The 18,321-nt window shown below is 36.6% G+C and overlaps 2 protein-coding genes across 4 annotated transcripts in view; one reads left to right on the forward strand and one right to left on the reverse strand.

Annotated features, from left to right (window-relative positions):
• Positions 1-3,738, reverse strand: part of parp14rs3 (poly(ADP-ribose) polymerase family member 14-related sequence 3) — a 31,201-nt gene extending 27,463 nt beyond the window's left edge. The window contains exons 1-5 of the mRNA XM_081368770.1: positions 3,368-3,738; positions 2,033-2,214; positions 1,157-1,193; positions 890-1,051; positions 421-660 (exon numbers count right to left, since the gene is read on the reverse strand). Of these exons, the coding sequence (XP_081224896.1) occupies positions 421-660; positions 890-1,051; positions 1,157-1,193; positions 2,033-2,214; positions 3,368-3,539 (793 nt within the window). The 5' untranslated portion in view covers positions 3,540-3,738. The remainder of the gene's footprint in view (positions 1-420; positions 661-889; positions 1,052-1,156; positions 1,194-2,032; positions 2,215-3,367) is intronic.
• Positions 639-13,659, forward strand: nmi (N-myc (and STAT) interactor). 3 transcript variants are annotated; one of them, XM_081368775.1, is made up of 13 exons: positions 639-734; positions 1,175-1,217; positions 3,726-3,784; positions 3,881-3,953; positions 4,071-4,129; positions 4,234-4,290; positions 4,388-4,546; positions 6,130-6,246; positions 7,298-7,463; positions 8,254-8,360; positions 9,521-9,707; positions 12,749-12,852; positions 12,959-13,659. In XM_081368775.1, exons 5-13 carry the CDS (start codon positions 4,094-4,096, stop codon positions 13,160-13,162), a joined length of 1,137 nt encoding a protein of 378 aa, XP_081224901.1. In that variant the 5' UTR covers positions 639-734; positions 1,175-1,217; positions 3,726-3,784; positions 3,881-3,953; positions 4,071-4,093; the 3' UTR covers positions 13,163-13,659. The 3 variants fall into 3 exon arrangements, with proteins under 3 accessions (XP_081224901.1, XP_081224900.1, XP_081224899.1); XM_081368774.1 differs by lacking the exon at positions 639-734 and adding an exon at positions 878-1,011; XM_081368773.1 differs by lacking the exons at positions 639-734; positions 1,175-1,217 and having other exon boundaries at positions 3,648-3,784.
• The last annotated feature ends 4,662 nt before the right edge of the window (positions 13,660-18,321 follow it).

Consider the following 18,321-nt stretch of genomic DNA (forward strand, 5'->3'; position numbering starts at 1 on the left):
ATAATATTGTTTTCCCTTTGAATTATGTTTTTCTGACCTGTCTGCCAGATATTTTTTTCTTGTTTTAAGAATAAAGTCACTTCATTTTTTTTTCTCCAGTAAATGTATCTTGATTTAAGTATGTTTAGACATTTGTACTGGAAAACAAGACAGAAACACTGAGGAAGTGAACAAGACTAATTAGAGTAAGTCTTTATTTTAATAGCAGTGGTGGAACAAAAGCAGTGTTTGCGGCACAGATGCTCACGCTTCACTGTTTTACTCATTTGCAAAAGGCTTTAACTGAAGAACATTATTGTGAATATTAATTTTAATATTGCTTGGGTGAAAAGACAAAAGAAAATAAGCAGGCGTCCCAAAAACAGAGGACAAAACATTGCAGAGAGTGACAATAACAGATAACCAGACTTCCAAACCCACCAATATCTTGTTTAAAGGTGACGACAATCCTATCATCATCATCAAGTGTCTCCCAAGTGTATTCTGTCGTCTTGCTACAGCTGCCAATGAACACTGAGATTTTCTTGCAGTCTGTGTCGCCGTCAAACCCCGTCAAGATGAAGCGACGGGGGTCTGACTTCCCGCCCAGACTTCCTTCATTATACACTTGTACAGATACACCAAGATCATGTTCTTCCTTGCCTAAAATCTTCTTGAAATCTGAGAAAAGGGACAACATTATGTTAATTTATGACAACTAATCATCATGATTTGCTTTTTTAATGTTCTTTAAGGTAAGCTCTGACTTAGCTAGTGCTAGTTGGCTGATGATAATTTCTATGAGGCCTACATCATGTGTAAGTGATGCATTAAAAATAGACTTGCAAAACTGGTTTCATGTTACAGCTAGTAAACAAACTCCCAGTGCAACTTTGGCCTTAAATCATACCTGACTGGCTGTAGAGTTTCAGGATCCAGCTGTTATTTCCGTGCTTTGCTAGCTCAAATTGCTCTGTAAATTGCTCAAAATACATCTGAAGTGTTTCCTTATCAACCGAAGTTAATGAAGAGGTAATCAGAAGATCTGGTATTTCTGAATCCTCCTCATTGTCTGTATTATGGACAAATGTATACATGTGACCAAAAGTGTCATTGTTAATGTTTTGAAAATCTGTGAATTTTTTAAACACTAAAAGTAAAAGCATTATATTCAAACCTTTAATTTGTGTTGCAGGCGTTCTTACTGCAGAGACCTTTGTCCAATAAGGAGGAAGTGTGTGAGTATATGAACATTCATCTGACCTAGTTTTAAATTACAGTAATGTGTCCCTCCTTCACTGAATTACACATTTAGGGGTGTAACAATATATCATGCCACAATATATCGCAATACAAAAATGCATCAATAAGTATCGTGGATAGTGATGATATGTATTGTGTATAATTCACCCTGTGTGAGAATTTTTTTTACGTTTACAGAGTTTTAGTGTCAGTACTACATTAAACTACTATATAATGTTGAATATAATGTATAATAATGCAATGGGGGAATATTTGTGTGTCCTGATAATGCCAAATGTCTGATGTTACCAGTAAAAATTGATAAATGTATCTAGTCGTGAAACAACACAAGCATATTCGTCTAAAATAATTCTGTTTTCGTCTTCAGAATCATGAATATTGTTATTCTGGTGTCTCTATTGTCCTGTGCTTTGGGTTTCCAGCACCAAGTCCAAGACTATTCATTTACACACACAATGTAAAACCAAATTTAGCATTTTAATCAACTGTGCATTTTTTGCTAACCTTTTATCATTTTTGGAGTATCGCAATAATATTGTATCGTGAGTTCAGTATCGTGATATGTATCAAATTGTGACATGAGGGTATCGTTACACCCCTAACTTTATTTCTCTTATGTTTCTTTGATATTTTAAATCAAGATCAGGACCCAGGATCTGTTGGTTTGATTGCTTCTATTGCTCTGCTCAGTTGTAAGCCGCTTTGGATAAAAGCGTCAGCTAAATGATTAAATGTAATGCAAATGTATTAACGATAATAATTCATAAATAATAACAGACAACAGAATCACCTGGTTTGCAGGAGCGGGCAGTGACTTAAGGAGAGCGCTTTTCTCCAGCTTGGGCTTTGGCAGAACTTGTGGTTTGATCTTTTTGCTTTTCGTGTCTTCTGGTAGTTTCACTGTCACTTCAACTGCTCCTTTAGATCTGAAATCAACTTTATGGATTCTTTTGTCAAGCACCTTCTTCAGATCTGGAAAACAGGGGAATTCTCTGTAAAACTCTTCCATTTCCCAAACTATTTCAGTTTCTTTTTTTAATCATGTAGGCTATGTTATGTAACGTTGTGGAAGGTTTGTTTTGAGCTGGAAGCTGCAAGGTTGTTTGCGCCACTGAATAAAAAAGATATAATTGTGACTTTTTATCTCACAATTCTTACTCTTTTTGAACAATTGCGTGTTTTTATCTCACAATTCTAATTTCAATTTTAGAAATTTTAAAATTAAAATTTTCCTCAGAATTGCGAGTTTATATCTCCCTTTATTTAGTGGCATTCATAACAAATATAAAGAAAATCCTCTATGTAACATAAAAAAAGAAGGAACATTCTTAATCCAATCCCACAATATTTCCCCTTTTCCCTTATTGTGGTTTTGGCATAAAAAACGAGCCTACTGCAGATTACTTCCGGTTTGGAAGTCACCAAAGAAACCTAAGCTCTTTTCAGAAGCTGCATTCTTTCCCTCCTTCCTTATTCCGCTGTAACAACAATATGCACAAATACAACATAAACTGCACATTTGTGGCCCGATTTAATTTACTAGAATGAACTAAGAATCTCTCGTTTTTCTGCCCAAATGAATATAATAATTTCATATCATTTTACCCAGCTTTTGAAAATGCTTTTAGAGCGAAACTTTCGCTGATTGTTTACAGTTTAACGGAAGTTACTCACATAATTCATAATTCGTAGTCATAATTCGGGTGTAGGAAAAGTTGGAAAAATTGGATAGGTAGGCTATGGGTAATATTACAAATAATAATAATAATAATAATAATAATAATAATAGACTAATAATAATAATAAAGTACAATAAAATAAAAATAAGTAAACTTAATATTACAAATAAATGAAAACATAAAATAAAGACGCGAGCATAAAATTTTTATAAAACATAAAAATATTAATGCGAGTTTATAATATTTAGTAATTCAGAATTTTCTCAGAATAGTGTATTGTAGAAAAGTCCGAATTGTTAGATAAACCATGACAATTACCTTTATTATTATTATTATTATTATTATTATTATTATTTTTCCGTGGAGCAAATAAGCTTCCAGTTCATAAGCTTCCTTTGGTATTAGTTTTGTCTCTGTGTTTTAGCTATGATGTTGCGATGACTTACCTTCTTCAGTCATATAAATCAGAAGTGCTTTTCGTTTGTCATCTTGATGTTCTCGAATCTGCTCGATCTCTCCTCCTGATCTTCTTTTATTTTTAAAATAAAGCTCAACTTTTGATTTCACACGGTCAAAATCATCCGGCAAACCCTCGAGAATCAGAGTTTTCTCTTCCATCTTTGCGCTCCAAAAGAGTTGAGAAAGTAGCCTAACTTTCTCCTAAAGTCACAAAACTGTGACAAAACACTCATAAGTGACTGTCAGGCATATTGTCACACGAAGATACTCACAGCAAATCATAAATGAAGGAATCAACAAGGCGCACCGATTCGATTCAACAGCCTACTTTCGCTTTTACTTCAGAATTCGCTCATGTGACTTCTGATCAATACGAGGCAAGTTCGGGATCAGGAAGTTGGGAGGTAAATAATAGTGTCGAATACTATTTACTGAATATAAATCTGATCATTAAGTAACTGGACAAGTCTTTGGTGTTTTGATTCGTCTTTTTACCTCAGATACTTTCGATTTCGCTCACGTGACTTCTGGTCAATACGAGGCAAGCCAAGTTCGGGATCAGGAAGTTGGGAGGTAAATAATATGTGGTGAATAATATTCACTGAATATATATCTGATAATTTAGTCATTGGACAAGCATTTGGTGGTTTGATTCGTCTCTTCTTTTTTATTCTTCTTTTTTTACCTCAGATACTTTCGAGTTCGCTTGAGACATGTCTGACAACGCTGGAGACCAAGTAAACGGCGAGGTACGTCCGTTTCACACACTTTTTAGGTTTCTATGTGAATTCAGTTTAACATTTTATAATGCTTTGGTGAAAAACATGTCAAAAATCGTGTTTAAAACGTACAGCTTCGCAGCCTAGACGACGAGATGATCGCTGCTGAGGCAGAGCTACAGAAATACAAGGTAAAATAAACACAAACACACTGAAACTATAGGCCTATGAACAATTTATCATAAATGATCTATTTCTAACATTTGCGTTATTAATGATTCCACACAGAATCTCATTGAGTCTGCTGATAATGAAAGATCCAGATTGCTGCTGGAAAAAGCTGAAGCTGAGGACTTAAAGAAAAAAGCCGAGGCAGAACTTCAGGGGTTCATGGATTCTGAAGAAAAACTAAATAACCAATTTAAGAGAGATTTACAAGAAGTACAGGTGAATTTCGAGGCTAACCATTAACATGGAGCTTTCTCAGGACTTAGGGTAACTTGGGGGAAGATGCCTTCCTCAAGAACAATGTGGATTTCCTTTTAAACAACAACATATTTAGATATAAGTTTAGCATGTGCAGGATAATGATGCATCAGACATATGAGTTATTAAAGGAAATACATTTAAATAGAAACATTTGCTAATTTAGCCTAGTTGTTATAGCACAAAATGTCAAATATTAAAAGAGGCAAGCCTGCCCCTACTGGATAACATTTTACACAATGTATAAATTACTTTTGATATATTTCTTCTCATTAATATTTATATATTTTTAAAGTGTCATTAATGTAAAAATTCTAGATCAGCTATTCTATTTAAAGTTTTATTTTGACAATTTAGTTGAACAATTGAATAACCGATGACAGACAAAGTAGAATACCAGTAAAAGAGATTTATCTAAAAAAGGTAAAATTATATGACTTATATACAGGCATATGAATATTTACATATTTAATTGCCTATATTTTAATCGAAGATATGTCATATTAGAAACACTGTGAGATCTAATTAAATGATTTCACTCAATTAACCTATAGGTTTTAATGAAATATGTAAATAAATATGTCTGAAATGTACATCTAATTCATAGAAATGCTGAATAATAATACCATTAATTACAATAAGTATTAAATTGAAAAGTAATAACACTAGGAACCAGCTGTGTCCTTCTGAGCCATTTCTGGATGACCCATCTTACCCCAAAGGCCTAATTTTATCTCTTTACTTCAAAATTAAAACTATATCTTTTACTCCACAGATCTATAAACATTAATATGTCCTCTAATCCCTCATTAACAAATAGACACAAAACACTTTGACATTCAACATAATACGTCATAAAACACTATTTTCCAGAGACAAAAAATTTGATCAATTGCCCTCAAAACTGTTTCAGCTGACTATATCTCACAATTGTTGATATTCAGATGAAATGTCAAAATTTAAAATAGCGTAGACATTCATCAAAAGTGCTGAGATGAGATTTTGTCATCTATGGTGAGAAAAAAAAAAAGGTGGGTGGGTGGCTCATCTTACCCCGGGGGTCATCATCCCTCATGTTACCCTACTTGCCAAGGTTCTCTCAAAGTTAGGAACCAGCGTTCTTTCAGTAACATTAACAGAACGTTCAATCAGAGTTATCTGGCCTTAAAAAAATGTTATTTAAATGTTAACACAAAAACATTATTTAATTATCCATAATTTATGGAACCTTCTTTTTTTTTCTTAAACGTCTTAGTTGGACATTCGTCTAACGTTTTTTAAATGTTACTTGTTTCAGAATGTTCAGAGAACATTTTAAAGGAACATTCCCATGATGTGTGCAAAATTCTAAAATGAAATGTTCCTTTAACATTCGTATAACCAACAAGAAACATTTTTAAAACTGGATGATTGTTTTTTGATTGTTCAGGGATCATTCAGAAATGAAGTTTTCGTAGCTTTAAAGGGAACGTGATTGTTAGCTGGGTGACCACTCTAACTGAAAGCAGCTGATGAGTATTTGTGTTTATCCTTCATCATTTCAGGATGAGATGGAGAGTCTTGATCGGGTCAATCAGGATCTGAAGAGAGAACTTGATGATTTACGAAAGAAGCTTCAACTCAAGAGGGATGAAAGTGACTCTCTGCAACGCAAATTCAAGGTTGACCTGTGTTTTATTATTACAATGTGCACATTTATATTTACTGTTGCCCTAAATGGGATTATTTATTAAGTGATTAACATTTTAATAATTGAAAGAACCCTTTTACACTATAAAGAACCTTAGTGGTTCCATGGATGTTAAAGGTTCTTCATGGAACCATTGATGCCAATAAAGAACCTTTATTTTTTTAAGTGTATTGAAAAATGCCATGTCACATCTTTCTTTAATACATTTTTTGTAGCTTAAAGGGGTGGTTGATTATGATTTGACTTTTCTAGCTTTAGTTAGTGTGTAATGTTGTAGTTTGATCATAAACAACATCTGCAAAGTTACAACGCTCAAAGTTCAAAGCAAAGGGAGATATTTGCTTTTAAAGAAATCGTTTTTAAGGACTACAACAAACGGCTGGTAGAGACTACACCACATTCCTCCCGGGTTAGTGACATCACCAACCCTAACATTTACATAAACCCCGCCCCCTGAACACGATTTATAGATTATCAAGACAGAATATGCTAATCAATGACTAGAAGATAACTACACATCAGCTTCATAAACTCATCAATTAAACATTCAGAAATGTTGTATTCTACATGTTGTCACTTCTTCTTGAGTCTCTCCATCATTGTCTGACTCCGGTTTGAACATAAAAGGCTAAAGGTTTTTGAAATCTCCAGTGCATGTGTGTGTGAGGTAAAAGGACACAAGCTCTTGAAGTTCCGCCCCCTGTGCCGGGAGCAGCAGCTCATTTGCATTTAAAGGAACAGACACAAAACGGTGTGTTTTTGCTCACCCTCAAAAAGTGACAATTTTAACATGCTATATAAAAATATCTGTGGGGCATTTTGAGCTAAAACTCCACATACACACTCATCAAAGATCGGACATCAAAGACTTATTTTATATCTTGTGAAAACTGAAAAGGGCATTTTACCACCCCTTTAAAATTCATAGAGTGCTCAACTCATGTATGGCCTTTTCCCAAGATCTAAGGTGATTTATACGAATACATGTGTGTAACTGACCTCTTCATTCTCTCTGAATGCAGATTCAAGCCAAAATCCCAGTGAAAACAGTGAAGTTTACTCGTGGTCTTGAGACGGAAGAGGGCGACGAGAGAGAGGATGTCGTGGCGTCTGTGTTCACCGTCACACAAAGACCATCGTTTCGCTTGAAGGGCGGCCAGGCTCTCATCACGTTTGAGGAGGAGAAGGGTATGGAAAAATTTTTTAGATTGTCATTATCTGTAAATGTTTTCTGATTTTATTTGCATTGATCCATTCATGTAAGAGTTGCAACAGAGAGATCCTGGTGTCGTGGGTTCTGCTGGATGTTTATTCATCCTGTCTTTTACCAGGAAGGACCCATTAAAATATAAAATCTCTTCTTCCAGGGAGTCCTGGTCAAGATGGCGACATAAAGTTTCACATAAATACACAATTTAAACAACAAATACAATACAAATATATCAAAGATTGATGAAAATGGCAGCATGATTCCTTCAGTGCAGACTGTAATAGATTTTTTGGAGCATTAATAGTGGGAATTGATTCTGTAGCAATGCATTGCATATTATTCCATAACCAATGTTCATAAAAATAAAATTTTATACCCTAGGAACATTCAGATGAATACCAGTGGTTGGTCTAGTAGTGATATATTTGTTAGTGAGATAGAGATGCAAGTAGGTAGTTTTCCTAACAATGCTACTTGTTTTTCCTGTGAGATTTTTGTTTTTCTATGCTTTTTTTTTTCTTGCATAGTAAATTAAAACCTGTGGCTGTAATTTGCCTTTTTGCCCCCAAAAAATTGTCAGATAAATACATTAACCAAGTTCAGTGTTTTGTTCTTCCCTCGTATAAAAAATATTGGGTAAAAAAAATCTAATATTTTCCTCATATTTTGATGAACTTGAAAGTCATTAAAAACAAACATAACTTTTGCCACTACTGTATATATGTTTCTCATAATGTGGACACACTGCCTCTGCTTTGTGTGTTTCAGTGGCAGAGCAGATCCTCAGACTGGCGAAGTGCTCGGTGACCTGTGACAAATCCAAGATGGATGTGAAGCCATACTCTTTAACTCTGGATCCTTCTGTGAAGTTTGAGGTAGAGCGATTTGAGAGGTTTTTCATTCAATTTAAAAAGTTTTTGCATGAATATTTTTTAAGTACATTTCACATATGGAATTAAGTAAACTCTACTTAACTAAGTTAATTGAAAGTAAGTAATTTTAACTTGGTTAGTAAAAGGTTGAGCAATATTTATTAAGTTGAAGTTTCCTTTGCAATACATTTCACTCAAACTATATAACATTGAAAACCACACTTTTAAAGTATATACTTTACTTAAAAATCCCTAAGTAATTAATATAATAGATATTGTGTAAGACAGCATATCTACATATCAGACGTTAGTATGTGAACGCAGAGACCTCAATACTTTGTAGACAATACACAATGACGGTAACATTTGATGGATCGTTTTTGTGTTTGAATGTGTCATTTTGAGTAGAAAATGAACTCCAAATGTCACAAAATAGCAAATTACTAATCCTAACAACATAAGCAGTGATAAAACAGTGTAAATACAGCTGGAAAACAGTGAAAAATCATCAACCTCATTAATTATTCAAGGCCCAGTGCATGATGGGAACACCAGTATCAGAAAAGTCGAGTAATTTTACTTAATTTTATAACGTTGATATTTACGCTTTCATTTCTACACGATTGAATTGAGTACTAATATAGAATTTACTTTTTCATGTAAATTACATTGTTTTTTTCTGTAGTATTTACTTCACCACAAAATCATTTTCATCAGTGTAGTGATGCACGATATATCAGCCACCATATCAGTATCGGCTGTTCATTTTTAATGTTAAAAAAAAAATGTGGCCGATATATTACAACCGATAAATAATGGATTATTATGATTGGAATTGCTTTGATAAAAGGAAAATACGGTTCAGTACAACATGTGCAGTGCGAGTCTGTCATAGGCTATAAAATTATAATGAGAACATCATTATAATTGTGTGCTTGGGAAATGGATTTTAATGATGAGACTTTAGTTTTTTTTAATCAGGCTCTCAAGAATCTTATAAAAATTAGGATTTAGATTTATCGGCCAATATTTCAAATATAAAGAATTATCGGTTATCGGCATTGGCCAAAATGTTCATATCCGTGCATCGCTAGTATCACAGATTTGTCTCAGAATAATGTGTTCTTTGTTGATGTGAACTGCTGTTACTTCTGTCCATGCAGGTTCATATCAAGGTATCCAAAAAGACCATTAAGTTCCGCAACGCCCCGCCCACTTTACCCGAGGAGCGAATGAGAGACCGGCTGGAGCTGTCCTTCTCTAGACCCAGTCGAGGTGGAGGTGAAGTGGAGAAACTGGAGTACAACAAGAATAACGGCACAGGCCGCGTAACTTTCGTCAACACTGGAGGTGTGTCTTTATCCTCACATGATGTTGTTTTGATCTTCTATATTGTTATTGTGTGTTTTATGAAAGTTTTTGTTCATCATAGAAGTTGTGTTAGGAATGCCGTACTATACACCACTCACTACACACTTATACAATGCTCTATGTTAGGTTAGGGTGTAACGATACCCTCATGTCACAATTCGATACATATCACGATACTGAACTCACGATACAATATTATTGCGATAATCCCAAGACAAATGATAAAAGTTTAACAGAAAATGTACAGTTGATTAAAATGCTAAATTTGATATTACATTGTGTGTGTAAATGAATATTCTTGGACTTGGTGCTGAAACCCAAAGCACAGGACAATAGAGACACCAGAATAACAATATTCATGATTCTGAAGATGAAAACAGAATTATTTTAGACGAATATGCTTGCGTTGTTTCACGACTAGATATATTTAAAATAATGTAAGACACTTTTTACTGGTAACATCAGACATTTGGCATTATCAGGACACACAGATATCATACAGATTATTTTTATCAGTTCTTTTGTCTTTGGCTTGTTATATTTCTCACAGATTTCGTCCTGTTCTAAATGAGATGCAGATAAAGTAGCAGTAAAGAATACATTTATATGAATGCATTAGTGAGAGAGCGATTGCGTGAGACTATTTATGCTGCAAAATGGCAAAAGTATGCAAATTGGGAAGCACATACCCAGCTAACAAAAACATGTTCTAAGAATGTTTTGCTAACATTCCTGTTAAGTTATAAAATTTTTTTTTAATGTTTCCTGATCGTTCAAATGCATTGTTTTTTTGTTTGTTTTTTTCATTCTTTTAAGAGCGAACATCAAGGGAACATTCCATTGTTTTAATTTTGCAAACATTCAGAGAATGTTTACTTTGGAGAGTTCTCTGAACATTCTGAAACAAAATAATGTTTAAATAATGTTTTTGTGCTAATGTTTTCAGAACATTATTAAAGACCAGATTAAGTTGAACTAACATTCTATTAATGTTACTGGAAGTTTGTTCATAACTTTGATGAAACCTTGCCAGAACATTCTGAGAACGATCCCTGTTAGCTGGCTAATGTGTGATTTACAACTAGACTTTCAAATTATTTGAAGATGTTTTTCCACAGTCCCTGAATGGGAATATCTCTAGAATGAAGAGATATCATCATTCAAACTAAATTTTGAATTCCCAGTACATGTCCCATACTGATCTGCAGGGGTGTAGCCATCATTTCAAAAGTGAGGGGGACTGAAAGTCAAGTGTTATAGCAGGTGTTTTTTTGTGTTTTTTTGCAGACCTTTGTTGACAGATTTTTGCTTAATTGGCTTAATATACTATTTATGTTTAAAGCAATAAAATAGAAAGAAAGATGTTCTGTACTTTATATTTCATATTGTACAATATTGTTTACATATTTCAGGCTAGTAGGCTACGTCAAACTTCAAGCTTTTAAAACTACTTCAAACTTTCTGGTTAGGATTTTTCAAGACAACTTGAAGCTTGTCTACAAACTTTTTTATCTAATTGTAAAGCGTTACCGAATTAAATATGGTAAACATCATGTAGGCTACACGTCACAAGCTGCATGATTCAAGCAGATATAATGGCTGTTAAAAGAGAACTCTGGTCAATTTTAACATTGAGCTCATTTTTTTGTACATTTGGAGTGCTGTCAATACAGAGAACAACGACAAAAATCGGTGTTGCCTACACCATGTTATCCTCTTTTTAAAATGTGCACCCTGTTGACTTCAATGGGGCAAGTTTTAAACCTGCTTTTAGCCTCTTAACATCCTTGATGTGTCATTACAAGTGCACAGGTCATGTGAGTGATTCCTTCAGAGTGATCACGGTTGAATCTGACTGCAGTAGATGTGAAAGATATTAATAAAAATGATGTTAATTCAGCCAGCACTCATACCTGAATTTACAGTAGTCGATTGTCGAGTTCACGCGCGTGATCATAGGTAACTAACTAAACATATGCGCGTGAACTCGGCAATCGATTACTGTGGCCTTCGACCGAAAACAGGATGTAAATACAGGTATGTGCGCTGGCTGAAATAACATCATTTTTATTAATATCTTTCACATCTACTGCAGTCAGATTCACCCGTGATCACTCTGAAGGAATCACTCACATGACCTGTGCACTTGTATTGACACATCAAGGATGTTAAGAGGCTAAAAGCAGGTTTAGTACTTGCCCTATTGAAGTCAACAGGGTGAAAATTTTAAAAAGAGGATAACATGGTGTAGGCAACACCGATTTTTGTCGTTGTTCTCTGTATTGACAGCACTCCAAATGTACAAATCAATGTTAAAATTGACCGGAGTTCTCGAAAATCCAAATTCAGCATTAACAATCACCATCTTTATTCTAATTTGAAGGGCTTTGATAACATATCTGTGAAAATAAAAGACATTACGAATAAAAAAAGACTGAAAATAAGCGCACGTTTGTGCGGGTAGAGAATATTTTAAATTTCCAACAAAACTTGTACTTGTTAATTATTTAACTTGAGAAATAGGCAGAGTTATTCATCATTGTGCAACACAATTCGGATACCACATGACAACTTACAGTGCTTGACTTTCGTGAAAAAGAGTTTTTTGCCGTTTTGAACTCATTGTGACCTCTATGAAAATGATGGATCCAGCGCGGGCGCGAGCATGGGCGTGTCGTGACGCATGAGTGACTGATTACCATGGAAACGTGAAAGTCACGTATAGACTATCTTGACTCTTTGAATTTTAAATCTGGATGTACACACATTGGCCCGCGAAAACGTCAACTTGTCGTGGACACACTTGCCCTACGAAAAAGTGCGGGGGATGAATTTACATTTTATAAAACGTGGGGGGGACATCCCCCGCGTAATCTACGCCCATGCTCATCTGCACTAACTTTTATCATAATTCAGCCACTGTAGGTTTTTCAGTTTGTGTATGGGTGTTTCTGCTCAGTTATGAAGTTTAATATCAGATTCATATTTTTTCATGACGGCCTTTCTGGTTTCACTTTCAGTTGCAGAGAATTTGGCTCTCAGAGGAAAGTTTTGTGTCGACACCGGCAGCGATGTGGTGGTTGACGTGTTTCCTCTGTATGACTACCAGCTCAAGAAATTTCAAGTATGTTTTCAACAACACACATTCGTGTTCATTTTCCACATCAGAAACAGGTGTTCAGTGAAGAAGAGCATGCATTTGATTTATGGTGTTTGCTGTCACATTGCAGACGTACTCGGGGGCCCCGAATCGCACCGTGCTTCTGGGGGGAATTCAGGAGCTGATGGATGAAGAAGATCTTCAGGACCATCTGGAAATCCACTTCCAGAAGCCCAGCAACTATGGAGGAGAGGTTGAGAATATCAAATACGTCCCTGGTGGAAAGGAGCTGACGGCTTTCTTCTGTGAGGACGGCATTGAGAAGGCCAGCTGAGGGCCTAATGTTGTCTTCAGTGCACTGCATAAATAATGCTCTTCCTCTGTATGTTTTGGTTCAAACAAGAGCAAATAACTGCCAATGGGGTCAGAAAAATAAACTCAATTCAAAGGGAAAACAAGATTATTTTTCTGATGTTTATTATTAAGAACGTTTCGATATTTATACTGGAAAACAAGACAGAATTTTTTTTTTTTTTTGCAGTGTTTGCACCAACAATCAGATTTTATTTTGAATCAATGAAGAGAAGCATTACTGATTATTTACATGTTATTATGTTCGTGGGATTCTTCAGATTGTCCTGATTATATCAATCATATCTCCTCACTGTCTTCTTTAAAATAACATTATGACAAAACTAAGTTCCTTAAATACAATTATGACTGGAACAGAAGGAGTTTATTAAGTAGGTTATGTGTCAAATAAATTACATCATGCATTGTAAGAGCATTGTATTTTAACTATATTAAAATAAAGTTTATTTAAAAGTTATCTACATGGGCTGCAGCATTAATGATTAACCACTAGATGTTTTGCCACTTTTGCCAATGATTTGGAATGATCAAACAATGAAGGCATCCAGCTATCTTTGGTAAGAGAACTGATAGCTGTAAACAAAACAGAAGCTCATCTGGTATTCTTTTTAATCCGTTTTTATTAGTTTTTTAGTCAGTTGTCATTAGTATTAGTTTTTGCATTTTTAAAATGTCTAGTTTTTTATTAAGTTTTAGTTTAAGTTATTTTAGTATTTCAACTTAAATGAAAATGAGAAATGTTGAAAGTTTTTAAAAGAAGTCTCTTCTGCTCACCAAGGCTGCATTTATTTGATAAAAAACAAAAAAAACTGTATTGTGAAATATTATGACAATTTAAAATGATTGTTTTCTATTTTAATATATTTCATTTTATTCCTCAAATGAAAGCTGAATTTTCAGTATCATTACTCCAGTCTTCAGTGTCACATGATCCTTCAGAAATCACTCTAATATGATGATTTTATGCTAAAAATAACATTCATTATTATTTTCAATGTTGAAAACAGTTGTGTACAATTTTATTTTCAAAATTCTTTGATGAGTAGAAAGTTCAAAAGAACAGCATTTATTTAAAATAGAATATTTTCTAACATTATAAATGCCTTTACTGTAACTTTTGATCAGTTTAACTCATCCTTGATGAATAAAAGTATTGATTTATTTTATTTCTTTCCCCCAAAAATAAAATTAAAATTCTTACTGACCCCAAACTTTTGAACGGTAGTGTTTAATGTTACAAAAGCTTTAAATTTCAGATAAATGCTGTTCTTTTGAACTTTCTATTCATCATAGCATCATGAAATAAAAATGTAAATAACTGTTTTCAACATTGATAATAATCATAAATGTTTCTTGAGCATCAAATCATCATATTAAAATGATTTCTGAAGGATCATGTGACACTGAAGACTGGAGTAATGATACAGAAAATTCAGCTTTGATCACAGGAATAAATTACACTTAACTATATATTCACATAGAAATAGGGATGCTCCATATGAGAGTGTGACTCCACCCCCAGGCGGTTCGGCTGATCTGGAGAGCGTTCGGAGAGGCTCATGTAGACCTGTTTGCCTCTCCAGAGACCTCCCACTGCCAGCTGTTTTACTCCCTGACCGAGGGAACACTCGGCACGGATGCACTGGCACACAGCTTGCCTCGGGACCTACGCAAATACGCGTTTCCCCCAGTGAGCCTACTTGCACAAACCCTGTGCAAAGCTAGGGAGGACGAGGAGCTGGTCCTGCTGGTGGTTCCCCATTGGCCCATCCGGACCTGGTTCCCGGATCTCATGATCCTCGTGACAGCCCCTCCCTGGCCCGTTCCTCTGAGGAAGGACCTTCTTTCTCAGAGACGGGGCACCCTATGGCACCCGCGTCCGGACCTCTGGAAACTCCATGTCTGGTCCCTGGACAGGATGCGGAGGTTCTAGGTGACTTACCCCCAGAGGTACTTAACACCATCGCTTAAGCGCGAGCACCGTCTACAAGACGCCTTGAAGTGGAACCTGTTCGTCGAGTGGTGTTCCTCTCACCGAGAGGACCCCGAAGATGTTCGATAGGGTCTGTGCTTTCCTTCCTGAAGCAAGGGCTGGAGCGAAGGCTGTCTCTCTCCACCCTCAAAGTACATGCTGCCGCTATTTCAGTGTATCACGACCACATAGATGGCAAATCAGTGGGGAAGCACGACCTGGTTGTCAGGTTCCTTAAGGGGGCGAGACGGTTAAATCCTCCTCGATCCCCATCCATACCCTCTTGGGACCTTTCCCTGGTCTTCGAGCACTTCAGGATGCTGAAGTGAAGCAGACTTAAAGCTTCTGTCCATGAAGACTTTGCTGCTGGTTGCACTGGCCTCGATCAAGAGGGTAGGGGACCTGCAGGCATTTTCGGTAGACGAATCGAATCGTGCCTAGAGTTCGGGGCGGGTGACAACCACATGGTACTGAGACCCCGGCCTCGACATGTGCCCAAGCTTCCTACCACTCCCTTCAGAGATAAGGTGGTGATCCTGCAAGCACTCCCCCTGGAGGAGGCAGACCCAGCCCTGGCTTTGCTCTGTCCCGTCCGCGCTCTGCGACTGTACGTGGACAGAACTCAAAGCCTCAGGATCTCAGACCAGCTCTTCGTCTGTTACGGAGGCCAGAAGGGAAAGGCTGTCTCCAAGCAGAGGTTGGCCCACTGGATAGTGGATGCCATCGCCTTGGCTCATCAAGCTCAAGGCGTGCCCTGCCCGCTCAGGTTGCATGCACACTCCCCGAGAGGCGTTGCATCCTCCTGGGCGTTGGCACGTGGCGCCTCGCTAACAGATATCTGTAGAGCTGCCGGCTGAGCGACACCTAACACGTTCTCTAGGTTTTATAGCCTACATGTAGAGCCGGTCTCCTCCCGTGTTCTCAGCCGAAACGGGTAGAAGCACTGAGAGGCCCGGCTCTGACGGCTTGCTACGCCCTACCGAGCGCTTATATTGCTCCAGAGTGAAAACATGTTGAGTCCTCCACCACCCTCGGAGCCGGACGTGGCGGAGCGTCCAGCTTCAGGCCTTTGAATCCCTGAGAACCGGGTCTAGGCTGGGTGCCATATGTGCAACCCTGCGGGATCCCATATGTGTATTCTTCCACGGCTGCTCCTAAACGGAAGCCCGTGTCTTTCCCTTGGGCTAAGTCACCCTATATTTGTATGCAGTACAACCTAAGGGTTAGACCATATGTATATCTTCACATAACTCATTCGGGGAAGAATGTGGCTTCCGCAGTGTTCTCCTTCCTGACGGAAAGGGCGTGCTTTCCCAGTGTTATCAAATAGTCTCATTGTATGGGTTGCACCGAAACAAAATTTAAAGAAATAGTATTTTCTTGTTAAAAAAAACAACAACAAAAAACAATTGTCATACTCCAATAATCTTTATTTTGGATTGGATGGATGGATGGTCAGTCCACTAGACATTTTACTAACTATAAGTAACTAATCAACAACATGTCAACTAACTTTCATTAGAGTATTAGTAGAGTGTTAGGTTAGGGTCAGGGTTATTAGAATAAGTTGACGTACTTGTTGTTAGTAGAATGTCTTAATTGGACTTTATAAATAAATTGATACTATATATAATCGTATCAATCAAACTGAGATTCCCTGTTTACTCCAAAGGTTTAAAAGAGTGGTTTGGCTGCTATTTAACATGGGTCAGTTAGATAAACATAGTTTACCCATGTTGGTAAACTGCATCTTTCTCTACTGAAAGTCATTCAGAAATAGCCATATATTCTGACAAAATACTTTTTCAAGAAACATCACTAATATTTCTTATTATTGTATTATGAGTGACTGATTCAGTCACAACTCAGCTCGGCATAGTCACTAGTGAAGGTTTGAGATGAATGGGAATGAAAACACTTATAGAGATGTCTTGACTTAAAAAAAAAAAGAAGAAGTGTTTCCTGAAACATTTTTAAACAGGTTTTATGTGGCCTCTATTGTAATTCTGACCTTTTCCAGGTTTCATTATGGTAACAGTTTCTTGGTCCCTCACTCTCATTTCACATTTGACCCATTTACTGCTTCATGTCCTGAATTGTGATTGAAGTTTGCAAACTCTAAAGCGTCTGGTCTGCTGTGATCTACAGTGGTCTATAGTGGTCTACAGTTTTCTACAGTGGTCTTCAGTTTTCTACAGTGGTCTGCAGGGGTCTATAGTGGTCTATAGTAGTCTATAGTGGTCTATAGTGATCTACAGTGGTCTATAGTGGTCTATAGTGATCTACAGTGGTCTATAGTGGTCTATAGTGAACTACAGTGGTCTATAATGGTCTATAGTGATCTACAGTTTTCCATAGGGGTCTACAGTGGTCTATAGTGATCTACAGTGGTCTACAGTGATCTACAGTGGTCTACAGTGGTCTACAGTGATCTACAGTGGTCTATAGTGGTCTATAGTGTTCTACAGTGATCTACAGTGATCTACAGTGGTCTATAATGGTCTATAGTGATCTACAGTGGTTTATAATGGTCTATAGTGATCTATAATGGTATATAGTGATCTACAGTGGTCTATAATGGTCTATAGTGATCTACAGTGGTCTATAATGGTCTATAGTGATCTACAGTGGTCTACAATGGTCTATAGTGATCTATAGTGGTCTATAATGGTCTATAGTGATTTACAGTGGTCTACATTGGTCTATAATGGTCTATAGTGATCTGCAGTGGTCTATAATGGTCTATAGTGATCTACAGTGGTCTATAATGATCTACAGTGGTCTGTAATGGTATATAGTGATCTACAGTGGTCTATAATGGTCTATAGTGATCTACAGTGGTCTATAATGGTTTATAGTGACCTACTGTGGTCTATAGTGATCTACAGTGGTCTACAGTGGTCTATAATGGTCTATAGTGATCTACAGTGGTCTATAGTGGTCTATAATGATCTACAGTGGTCTATAATGGTATATAGTGATCTACAGTGGTCTATAATGGTCTATAGTGATCTACAGTGGTCTATAATGGTCTATAGTGATCTACTGTGGTCTGTAGTGGTCTACAGTGGTCTACAGCATGTTTTAAAGCAATCTCCAGCAGTCTTCAGTGGTCAGCAGTCTTCAGTTGTACACAGTTAGTTTGTTCA

The sequence above is a fragment of the Scardinius erythrophthalmus genome (genome assembly GCF_964197995.2).
Source record: "Scardinius erythrophthalmus genome assembly, chromosome: 6".
Lineage (NCBI taxonomy): Eukaryota > Metazoa > Chordata > Actinopteri > Cypriniformes > Leuciscidae > Scardinius > Scardinius erythrophthalmus.

What these genes read in the sequence shown, in the direction of transcription:
- nmi (XM_081368775.1), top strand. Translation starts at nt 4,094, where the DNA reads ATGTCTGACAACGCTGGAGACCAAGTAAACGGCGAG. An exon ending in GAGACCAAGTAAACGGCGAG is followed by an intron (nt 4,130 to 4,233) that starts GTACGTCCGTTT and finishes TAAAACGTACAG; the next exon opens with CTTCGCAGCCTAGACGACGA. An exon ending in ATCCTTCTGTGAAGTTTGAG is followed by an intron (nt 8,361 to 9,520) that starts GTAGAGCGATTT and finishes CTGTCCATGCAG; the next exon opens with GTTCATATCAAGGTATCCAA.